The 12,506-nt window shown below is 42.8% G+C and overlaps 1 protein-coding gene across 1 annotated transcript; it reads right to left on the bottom strand.

Moving 5' to 3' along the window:
- Positions 1–506: 506 nt before the first annotated feature.
- Positions 507–1,190, bottom strand: LOC136511409 (uncharacterized). The gene has a single exon (XM_066505476.1). The coding sequence runs from the start codon at positions 982–984 to the stop codon at positions 586–588; it is 399 nt and encodes a 132-aa protein (XP_066361573.1). The 5' UTR covers positions 985–1,190; the 3' UTR covers positions 507–585.
- Positions 1,191–12,506: the final 11,316 nt, after the last annotated feature.

The raw sequence follows: 12,506 nt of genomic DNA, 5'->3' as shown, positions 1-12,506 counted from the left end.
AAAAAATTTGTTTTCTCACTGCTCAATTGATGTTGACAGCAGAGATGAGAAGGGCGCTGTAGCAAGAGTTTCTAAAAGTTAGGAGAAGACCAATATGCCACGAATAGATAGGGTGTTTGTAATTTGGGAGGCATTTGTTTGCCTCTCAATAAATTTGGAATATATATGTCACTAGAGAAAATAATGTCTTTTCATAAAGTTCTCATTTCACGATGCCTTTGAGTTTCACTGTTGGGCACTCGCGAACCTCGGATCTTCAGTTCTTGGGCGAAGATGGCAAAGGTGGATTGTCATCCCAACATTATTTATCTCCAAACAACGTTGGATACAGAAGATTCCCTTGCTCACGCTCCTGATTATGGGTTAGCTGAATTTGGTAGCCCCCAATGTCTCAAGATAATAATTAAAACACTAAGCTTGGATTCAAGAGGTGCCTCCGGAATGACATAGATGCATTAGCTACCGAACTAGCAGTTAACTTTGAGCATCTCCAAGAGTTCCCTAAATCTCTTCTTAATCCTAAGTTTTTACAAAAATCCACAAAAAATCCATCTCCAACAACTCCTAATACAATCTCCTAATATTTTAAGAGTTGGAAAAAATCTCCCTCGTTCGCGTAACTTTACGCGCCGCAGCCTCGCGTATGCTTTGAGTCTTCAGCCCCAGCAGCTCCTTCCACCGTGCAGGCCCGCGGCGGCCGTGGTCGGCGGCGTCCGGCGCCGCGCGCAGCTCGTCGCGCAGGGTCGTCGGTAGCCGCGGCGTGGCCTCCCGCAGCGGCAGGATGCGGCCCTTGGAGAAGAGCTGGTCCGCGTCCATCATGGGCCGCCTGCCCGCCGCCGAGAACTCGAAGTCCGCGTCCGCGTGGCCCGGCGGCCTCGGTGGCGGCGGCGGCTCCAGCGCGAAGTCGCTGGAGAAGGACATCCGCGGCGGCGCCATGAGCTGCTGCTGGGCCTGCGGCGGCGTCGGCTGCTCCCGGTTGTACATGTCAACACGTACGTGCCATCTAAACACTCCTCAACTGTCGATCGAGTGACGACGAACAGACGAAGACACGATGAAAACCTTCTTCCTGCGCCGTACACGACCTAGCGCCCGGCGTGCGCGTGCACCTGCTCCTACGCCGCTAGTGTGGTGTGGTCACTGGTGCTATACTAGTTTAGTGTGTGCTGCAGCCTGCAGGAGGTAGTAGCAGTGAAGTGTGGTCAGCTTGGGGTTGGGTGGTGACTGCAACGGATGTTATAAAGCAGGAGTCTGCAGTGGGAGGAGAGGAGTGTGAGACTGAGGTTCTGAGGGGAGGGAACGGCAGGGTTTCTGCAAACATAATTGCATGCGTGCGTGGGTGCAGTGAAACGGACGGTGGAGGAGTCACTCCCGTATGCAGGGTAATTTGTCAACTTGAGTTGGCGCGTGTTTAGTCTGCACACCAAATTCCCAAAAAATGCTACAGTAGCCATCACATCGAATCTTGCGATACATGTATGGAGCATTAAATATAGACGAAAAAAAACTAATTACACAGTTTGGTTGAAAATTGCGAGACGAACGTTTTGAGCCTAATTAGTCCATGATTAAACACTATTTATCAAATAAAAACGAAAGTGTTACGATAGCCAAAATTCCCAAATTCAGGGAACTAAACACGCGCTTGCCCTTACGGCTAGAGAGGTTTGACTGCGGCCTGCGTACGTGTTCCGGTGGCAGCCAGCCAGTAATGCAGGTGTGTGTCAATTTCTGGGAGTCTGCAGTGGAAAGAGCTGCTGGGGCTGAAGAGCACGGTGGAAGAAAAAAAACCTAACATAATTCATGTGCGTCCTAAATTTGATTTTTTAGATGTCATTTATTAGAAATTTTTGGAGATGACTTTTTTTTTCTTCCCAAATCTTTTTAGGAGTGCCAAACTATAAGTTTTTAGGAGAAAAAAGTAGAAAACTCTTGGAGATGCTCTTACCACTGCTACTTCCCCATTGTCCACCAATGTACATTTATATATTATGCCTTCCATGCATTTTCAATCCAACATGCGGTAGTTATAAATTATATATCATGCCACAGGAATGATAATTAGCAGTTGCGATGCATTTTATACTTGTTTCAACAACAGTAATCTGCCCGGCGAGTCCATTACTTTTCTATCTGATCATGAGCAGCATGACTGGTTTCTTTCCTACCTACACTCTCATTATCTCCACAACTCCACTCATATAATTTTGCCAAGAGAGGGCGACAAAGAGAAACTCAGAGATAGAAGTGTATAATTCGATCGATAATATATATAATACTTTATAGTCATTGAATATTTTTTTCTATAATAGCTTTTATATATTGGTATTTACACATAGATTTTAGGGATATTTAAATTATTTCTTATAAATCTATAGATATGGGTAATAAGTTAGAAACAAATTAAAGAGATTATTTTATACTATCTTTCATAATGACATATATGTCGCTAAATTGAGAAATAAATTTAGGAGTTACTTTGTTTTTATTTTTTATAATGACAAATGTGTGTAATTTAGGTACAAAATCAGCGTGTTATTTTAATCATGTCCCATAGTTATATGAAGGTGCGTAATTTTGATGCAAATTTATTTTTTTAAAAATTGTTTCATAATGGTACGTGGGTAATTCAGTAAATATTAGGGGTTACTTTATATATATTTTTTTATAATAATTGAGGTGGGTATTTTTTTAAACAAATGATCTAATAGCTACGGAAAATGTGTAAATTAGAGTAACTTCAGGTGTTTTCGATAATTAACTTGCTAAGCCAATAAGTTTAGCGAGTCAACAAAACGACCAATGTTTGCTTCACCTGCCCGATCTACGGTAAACCGACGGTGATAAAGAGCTTTCACCACCGGATCCGACGGTGGTGCGCCCATCCTTCTTGGCACCCGAGGTGAAAATTTATTATCTCTGCCGGCTTCTTTGCGCGTCGGGCATCGGATGAGTAGCTGGCCGTGAAAACTGTTCTACCGCCGGTTCAGTGGATGACATGACGGCGAAGGCTGGCATCGTGTTCACCGCCGGATCATACGCCGGGCCCGTGGTGAAAACATTAATCACTGTCGGTTGTCTCCCAGGTAATGGCTGGTTGTCTCAAAACCGTTTGTGAAAGTCCGGACGGTGATTAAACTTTTTGCAGTAATGCTATGCCGTATAATATGATAGGAGGAATAGACTGTGGGCGTTTTGTAATTTGCTAGAGGTCTGTTTGCCTCCCAATAAATATGTCGATGACTACAGAAAATAATAGTTAATAATATTCACTACTATAGAATTGGATATCACTGTCGGCCTCGTCACTGTCGGATTTTGAGGCTTGTTTGCCTTTCAATAAATACGGCTGTGACTATAGAAAATAATAATTAATAATATTCACTATTACAGAATTGGATATCACTGCCGGCCTCATCATTGTCGGATTTTGAGAAACCGACAGTTATAGCCCATCACTATTGGTTTTTGGCTAAATCCGGCTGTGATAGGACACCGATAGCACAATCAACACTGATATTAGGGTCTTCACTGTCGATTCATATCACTATCAGTTTTAGCCAAAAACCGATAGTGATATTGGGTCATCACTGCTGGTTTTAGCAAAAAACCGACACTGATATTATCACTTTCAGTTGTAGCTTGAACCGACAATGATATGCTGTAAAAAACTTCATAAGTTTCTCATATGATGTTCGATGAAGATAAACTTTATATCAAACTTGCGGTACTCGACGGAATCTACAACTTTATATTCAAATTTTTTTAATTTGAGATCATTTGGATATCCAAATATTTTCATTTAAAATCATCTATCTAACGAAAATTACGTTTGGTTTCTAAAATTTAAAATTTGAATTTTTCAAACGATCTTGGATGCTGAAACGCCCAAAACAAAAGTTGTAGGTCTCGAAAAGTTATGCAACTTTATAATTGACAGCTTTTCCATTTGAAATTATTTACTACTTCAAAATACTGATTGAAATTAAATTTTAAAATTTTACAAGAACTCTCATTTTTCTTTTTTAATCTTTGGCTAAAATTTGTAACTAGTCTTTCTCCTTCGTACTAACTTCAAATTTAATGATTTTTTTCTAAAAATTTCTAAAATCATGCTCTATTAATTTATTATTTTATTATAGCATTATTTTATCCATCTTCTTCATGTGACAATGTTTTATATATTTGAATTTTAAATTTCAACAAATGGCAACTTCAAACGTCATTTTGGAATACTAAATGATTTCAACAGAAAAAGGCATGAACATAGAAGTTGTAGAACTTATCAAGATCTATAGCTTTTATTTTGGTTAGTTTTTCATCCAATAAAATGGTAGTAACTGTAACACCTCTGGTGTTACGCGCTCGTTTAGCACTGAGATTTAGACCTAATAGGATTTACCGAAACGATTTTCTCAGATTTTAAAATTTAACGTATGTTTGAATGTGTCAATTTTGGCGAATTATAGTGAATAACGGGTTAATTAGTTCCTAGATGTTTTGTTTCTATGAGTTAGTATGACGTATGGACAAGTGCTTAAAAATATCTGATAGCAAATAAAAGGAATGAAAATGGAAAACTCGTTCATAGTTTGTGTCGATAAATAATAGTCATTTTGAAAAGTGATTTTTATAAAGCAACAATAATATAGAACGTGCGTTTGGGGTTTTAATACAAATTGAAGTACAAGTCGAGTAGATGAAAGCGCAACTTGGGTTTTGGAAAAACAAATGCTGTTGCGCGTTCGTAGCCGCTCATTTCACCTAGCCTGCCACAGCCGACAGAGCCATGCGACGCCATGTGTTCAGCAGCGTGCTCCCTCGCACCCTTGCTCGAGAGCGCTTTAATGGATGATTTGCCGAGCTGGCTGCCTTCGTGTCCCACTGGATTCGAGTCGTCCCGTCTATGCATTTGAGGGACTGTAGTGCCTCGTCATTTTCTTGCTTGTACTCGACCTCGACTTAATTAGCTGAGCACTCTCGCCTTGGTCCGTCTAACTCTGGTCGGGCCGTGGCCGCTTTTCACGCTGCTCGTCTGGCCGCCTCTTTAATTCAACGTGATTGGTTCGAAAGCACAAAGCAGACGAGAGAGAGAGAGAGAGAGAGAGAGAGTAGCAGCTTCATTTACTTTTCCTGGCGCGACGTACAACGTACTCGTCTTGCTTTGCAATTATTTACCGTCTCATCTCCCGTCGTGGCTCTGCTTCTGCCATGCCGTGTCCACTCCCTTTCCTGTACGTGTACAGGTGCGCCTCTGCCGGCCACGCTGCACCGTACTGCCTTGTCCCCTTATCGTGCTCTCTGCTCTCTGCCTCTGCGTGTCTTGTCTGCCTATGCTGAGTCGTGTACCTGTCGTGGCAGTGTCCGCATCGCCTTGGCCTACTTCCCACGCTGCTCCTTTTTCCTCTCTGCTGTCTTTCACGTGCCCGCCGCAGCCGTAGCCGTAGCAGTAGTGCCCCGTCGTTGCCAGCTAGCTTTTCTGGCCATGTTTGGCATGCCATCTCCCTTGATCCCCGTGCGTGGCTCCACCTCACCTCCTCTCCTCCGCGTGCAGCACCGAACACCTCCTTTTCCCTTCTCACGTCGTGCGTCCGTGCCGTAGCACCACGCTGCCTTCAATCGCACCATGGCTGTGCCCGCCGCAGTCGGTCTCCCTCGTGAGCACGCGCATGACCCATGGCCTCGCACTGCTCATCCTCTCCCCTTCTCTGCCGTGGCTGCGTGTGGCCGCCGTGCCCGCCCCGGTTCGCTCTAGACCGCTATCCTCCCGTGCGCCCGTGCCACAGTGCCGCTCCTCCCTTCCTGTGGCCGCTTGCCTCGAGCCACGGGCAGTTGCGGCACCGGCATGTCCCCTACCACCAGGTCGCCGAGGAGGTCTGCCATCACCTAGAGGATGGCTGCGCGCAGCTCCGCCTCGCTAGAGCCTCCATCGCCAATGCCTCGCCTCCCACTGCTGGCCTCGGATGGGTCGGCACCCGCCATGACGCTGCCCTACAGCACCTACCCAGGGTCGTGCCCGCTGTTGCCCTGCCTCCCCCGCATGAATGCATGTGAGCCCCCACGGTCCCGCACTGTGTATCCGTCGTTCACGCCACCACAGCATCCCCGCCGGGCCATGCCACCACTGCATCCCTGCCCGTCGTTTCCCCCTCGTGAGCGCGCTTGGGCCCGCGTTGCCCCATAGTCACCCTTGTCTGGCAAGCCGCACCACCACCTCATCGCCGGCACGCTCTCACCGTGGAGCCGCCCGGTCCTGAGCATCGGCGCACGTGACCGGGGCACCGTGCTTCTGCTCTGGCTGAGCCACGTCCTTCGGTAGGTGCGCCTAGCCTTGGGCAAGCAGTGAGGCCGCCTCCCCACCGCCGTCGACGAGCGCACGGTCGGATTCGATCGCCGGCCTATGGCTTTGCTCGGTGCTCTATTTTGAGAAGGTGAGGAAGCACAAATAGGATTCTTTACCGGGTTCATTTCGCAAAAGTGCAAGACACATAACTTTACAAGAAAGGGCTTAGTTAATTCGGGGAAAGTCCAAGGGTCTTAGTGCAAGATTTCCACCGCACCTGGGCTTGGCCGCGCTGGGCCGGTCTGCTGCCACTGCGCGTGGGTTGTCGCTGGGCCGTCGGCTGTTCTGGCTGGGCCGCTCACTCCCGTTCTCGCGTTAGGCCGCTGCCTGTGCATCTAGGCCATCCGCACTTGGGCCGCCTGGCCCCGCTAGGCCGGCCTTGTGCCGCCGCGCTTGGGCCGCTCACGCCACGTGCGCGTTGTGCCCCACCTGGGCTACCTTGCTGCTGGACCTCGCCGAGCAGGCCGCTGGGCCGATCCGGTGGCCGCTGGCCCTTTAGTTTTCTAAAGTGATTGCTAATTTAGTTTAGGAAATAAACTATAAAATAAATATAAATTTGTGTAGTTGTCCAAAAATGATAAAACAAATTTTGTTAGTCTTCTAAAATCATGATCTATTTGCTAGTATATTTTGTTCACATAGTTTGATAATATTCTTAGAAGCTATATAATTAATTTTAGATACTTAATATTATAAAAATATAAACTTGTTGGAATTGTTGTGATAAATTGGTAATAATGTTGGATCTAAAATTTTTATAGTAGGTTCCTAGCAATATTAGCTGCTCACTATAATTTTTGTAGCTCCAAAATAATTAGTTTACTAGATAGATAATGATGTCCTATTTTGAATAAAGATTAAATTGATATAATGGAATAAAGAAACACCTTGGAATTGTATAACTAAAACATGGGTTGGGAAGTACTGCCTTATTCGACAACAGGGATACGTAGACCAACGTTAGAGCTATGTCGTTAGCGTGTGAGGCGTGATCGGATTTCTAAGCTTTTCGACTGTCATTGATTATTTACATCTATGCATTTGCATCAATACATATCATATAGGTTCGAGGATGGATCAACGGATCAATTGAAGGATAATTGGGATCTGAGGATGGGGTAATGGTATTCTCTCTAGGAGACGATGCAATGGGCTTTCCATTCAGTTGGTGGATGATCTGAAGATGCAGATACTAACTTTTTAGTATATATCTTACCCAGGCAAGCCCCGGTGCATAACCCCTACTTTTCTACACTTTAAATTATATTTGTGCATTAAGTTTTAAGGAGTTGAATGAAACCCACTTGCATACATAAACCTTTTTCCCATGAGTCTTACTAGTATGACAGGATCATGTAGAATGCTATGCTACAGGACTCCGGTAGAAATCGAGTGATTGCCTGTCACTCGTGAGAGATAGGAAATATATTACTGTATTATGATCACTTGGAAAATATAAAATGATGGAAAGGAAAATGGTGACCGGGCAGGGATATGGTTTGGGTATTGGTGGGTGTAAGAGGTTGTGTCCTACGGCCAATGGGGCATAGCTTAGTTACACTGCTTTCCTTGTCCGTGTCGGTCAAGGACCGACCGTTGTATAAGACTCTAGGAAAGTCACAGATTTATTATCTCGAGCACATACTTGGGTATGGGCGCTTGAAAGACTTGTTACTCTCTTGTCATGGGTTTTGGCTCTTTCCGGACTGACTGTCAGGGTGGTTTTTGGGTTAGGAGGTCCTTGCACCGCACTGAGTCCGAGACTCAGGGGTGAGGGCTTGGAGTCCCAGTTTGGACGAGGACCTAGTCCCTGTGACAGGAGGGTAGTGGGTTGGTCCTGCTTGTGCCTAGGGTACAAGCGGTGCGTGTGTTTTTGGGTACCTAGATGGGGGCATTGATTCGTGAATCGCCGGGCGATCCGATACGACTTGTCGATGGTCTAGCACCGTAGTAAGAACTGGAAGATGAAAGATGGAAAAAAAACTCTGATTGCTTACCACCTGTTTGAAAGTAGCATATGTGCTTACATAGAATGGTTAGTTAATGAACTAATGCACTGCTAATAAAAATTGAATATAAGGACGCACGTTTAGTAATGCTTCCTGCAGATGCAATAAACCCACAAGCCAGATAGCCTTACATATCCTTGGAGTCTTTTCTTTTCTCCTGTCGAGTAAGTCTTGTTGAGTACAATTAAGTACTCAGGGTTTTATTTCCCCCTGTTGCAGGTGATAGGCGGATGCTAGAGCTGACCCTTGTGTGCGGATTCCTCCTGGTGAGCTTAGAGAGGATTCCTTTACGCTGCGATCATAGTTTTTATTTATAACTCTCACTAAATATTTTTATAAATAAAAGTTTTTAATCTGTTGTCATAAGTTTATATATCAATGTTTCATCATATCATGAATAGATATTTATTTCCATTGTAATTCTGATCACATGTTTATATTCTGTTGTTCAATTAAATTGTTCATAACTCTGATAATGTGATTATATTCCGTTGTTATAACAATAAATATTATACTCTGATGTTGTATTAAAGGTGATGTAAGAAATTGTTAAAATGATGTAACCTTTATTCTCTCATTTGTGATCCTGATGGAAAAATATGAATTTTTGGGTTCTCCCTTGGAGTGTGCCCGACGGGACCGCGTAATTTAGTGTTCTCCCTTGAGTGCTTAGTGTCTAATGGAAGACAAGCACTCCTGGGAGGTATTAGATTTGGCGGTTCTGTCACAGTAACATTGTTCACAAAATTTACATCTCTCTTATAGTTTCATAAATTATAAGAGCGATATGTAAGATTTGTTGTGAATAATGTTACTACCACTATATCTGATGAGTAAGTGACCAAATGACCAAAATAGAAGTTGTAGATCTCGGAAAGTTATGAAACTTTGTAGTTGATAACTTTTTTATTTGAAATCATCTTGTCAAGGAAAGCTACGTTTGAATTTCTAAAATTTAAATTTCAAATTTTGTAAATGATCTCGGATGGAGAAACTGCCAAAATGAAAGTTGTAGATCCCAAAAAGTTATGAAATATTGTAGTTGACAACTTTTTGATTTAAAATCATCTTGTTAAGAAAACTATGATTGAATTTCCAAAAATTTGAAATTTGATTTTTTTAAAGCACCTCGGATGAACAAACAACAAAAACAAAAGTTATAGATCTCGAAAAGTTATGAAACTTTGTAGTTAACAACTTTTTCATTTGAAATCATCTTGTCATGGAAAACTACGTTTCAATTTCTCAAATTTGAAATTCAAATTTTGTAAACGACCTCGGATGGAGAAACTACCAAAATAAAAGTTGTAGATCTCCAAAAGTTATAAAACTTTGTGGTGGACAACTTTTTCATTTGAATTCATTTAGAGTCTCAAATACTCATTTTAAAATCAGATGAATATAAAATGGCTAGAACAAAAATCTTATTTGGACACAAACAACTTGTAGGTGGAGTGGTTATGAGCCGAAGACGCGAAGCAGGAGGTCAGGGTAATTAATAATATTGTATTTGTTTTTCCCATGCGGTTCTCCTTTCACCATGGCTTTTTTACAGTACTTCGAGACTCGAATCTTCACTTTGCCACCCAGGCTTGTCGTCCTAACACTATTTATCTGCAAACAATATTGGATAGAGAAGATTCACCTGCTCACGATCCTGATTATGGCTTTGCTGAATTTGGTAGCCCCTAATGTATCAAAGATAATAATTAAAAAACACTAAGCTCGGATACGATAGGTACTTCCGCAATGCCATGGATGCATATAGCAATCTAACTAGCAGTTGACTTACTACTGCTAATTCACCATTGTCCCAATGTACATTTATATATTATGCCTTCCATGCATTTTTCAATCCAACATGCAGTAGCTATGAATTATATCATGCCACAGGAATGCTAGTTAGCACCGAATACATTTTATACTGGTTTGCTTTTCTATCTGATCACGAGCAGTATGACTGGTTTCTCTCCTGCCTACACTCTACATTATCTCCACAACTCCACTCATCATATTATTGCAAGAGAGGGTGATAGAGAGAAACACAAAGATAGAAGTGTCTAATTCAAAAATATATATAATACTTTATATTTATTGAATATTTTTCTATAATATCTTATATTGTTATTTACACATATACTTGAGGGATATTTAAATTTATTTCTTATATATCTACAGATATGGGTAATTTAGAAATAAATTAAGGAGATTGTTTTATACTATCTTTCATAATGACATATATGTCGCTAAATTGAGAAACAAAGTTAGGAGTTACTTTGTTTCATTTTTTATAATGACGAATGTGGGTAATTTAGGTGCAAAATTAGGGTTTTATTTTAATCATGTCCCATAGTTATATGAAGGGAGGCAGCCCTGTTTTGCTATCTTATTTCTAAGGTAGAGCTTGTGCTCTGCAGCTCCGGCTTTGTGAAGTCCAGTGTCAGGGTAATCTTCTACGGCGCTCCACGTCCATTCCCATGGCCTCCGTGGCGAGCAAGCCAGCAAAGGTGCTCATACGACCTGCCATGCCAAGCCCCGCCATGGCCACTTCACTGGATGGCGGCGGAGACGGAGGCGGGTGGAAGGCGGCGCGTGGATGCAACGACAGATCGATGACGGTGCACGGATGCGGCTTGGAACACTGCTAGATCGAGTCGAGTACTGGAGCTCGAATGAACTCAAGTGTTTGGAACAAGAAGATATTGATCCAACTACACTACTTCAATCATTCACACCAACTATACCACTCAAAACATTATTCTTCTATTATAGATTTATAATTTTATCCTAGATCACATAAAAAATTTCGAAAATGGAATTATCACACCTTTTTTTTTGCTAATCCAACTAATTTAGTAGGCATATGATGCCTATGGGCACACAATTTAGTAGGCATCTGGTGCCTCCCGGTGCCTTTTCTAGCTGTGAGATCACTCCTCTGGAGCCATTCAATTTTCCCTCAATCATATTACACAATTTTATTTGTTTTTCCCACACCATACCTTTGATAGTACCTATGTTTCACTACTAGGCACTCGCAATCCTTGAATCTTCAGTCCCCACTCAAGGTGCCAAAGGTGGCTTGTCGTCCTAACACTATATATTTATCTCTAGACAATATTGGCAGCCCCAATGTCTCAAGATAATAATTAAAAAACACTAAGCTTGGATACAGTAGGTGCTTCCGGAATGGCATGGACGCATAGCAACCTAACTAGCAATTGAGTGCAGAAACACAATGTCTGAGATAAGCTTCACGAGCCTACCCAAAGCAAGTCACCATAACTACTCATGCTCTTGAGCATGCCTTTCTTAATTTTGGTGGCCTCCAATGTCTCAAGATAAACCACTAAGCTTGGATACAATAGATGCTTCAGAAATACCACGGTTCATATAGCTACCGAGCTAACAACAGTTTGCATACTACTTGCGCTTTCCTTGCAAATGCATACATTATATAATCTGCCTTGGTACTCTTCATTTTCAATCCAACATGTAATAGCTGTGCATTTATCATACCATTACTATGAGCAGCTAGCCACCACTGTCATGCATTTCATCTTGGTTCCAACGACAATTAGTTTCTTATCTGATGTGCAGCATGACTGGTTGATCCGGTATTCGCATCCAGGTCGAGTTAAAGGATCGATGGTCTGGTATTCGCATCCTATAGAGTTTGAAAATTCTATATATATATATATATATAAAGAGTTAAATGCACCGGAGGTCCATTAACTTGTGAGGAGGTTTCGGTTAGGTCCATCAACTTCCAAAGTGGCTTTTTAGGTCTATAAACTTTGTACGCCGTATCATCTAGGTCCATACCTCTCCACGTTGGCTTTTCATGCTGACGTGGCATGATGTCATGGCCATGCAGGCCAGCCGCAGCCCCGCGGGCGCACGAGCAGAAGCCGGTGGACGGCACCGCGCCACCCCACTTTGGAAGCTTGTATCTCTCCAACCAGGCCGAATTAGACTTTGGCACTTTAAGCAAAGTTGGAGATCTCGCGTAGCTCTACAACATTTGTTACTACCTCTTGTGCCAAAACTAAATGGATTCGGAGTTAAGAGGGGACAAAGATTGATGTTTCCATGTATTTTTGCAGTAGTATTGCATGAATATAGAGCGCTGCCTCAGGGACGATGGCGGCTGC

The sequence above is a fragment of the Miscanthus floridulus genome, chromosome 16 (genome assembly GCF_019320115.1).
Source record: "Miscanthus floridulus cultivar M001 chromosome 16, ASM1932011v1, whole genome shotgun sequence".
NCBI lineage: Eukaryota > Viridiplantae > Streptophyta > Magnoliopsida > Poales > Poaceae > Miscanthus > Miscanthus floridulus.
The sequence above is the reverse complement of the archived record's forward strand: the minus strand, read 5'-3'. Positions and strand labels throughout refer to the sequence as shown.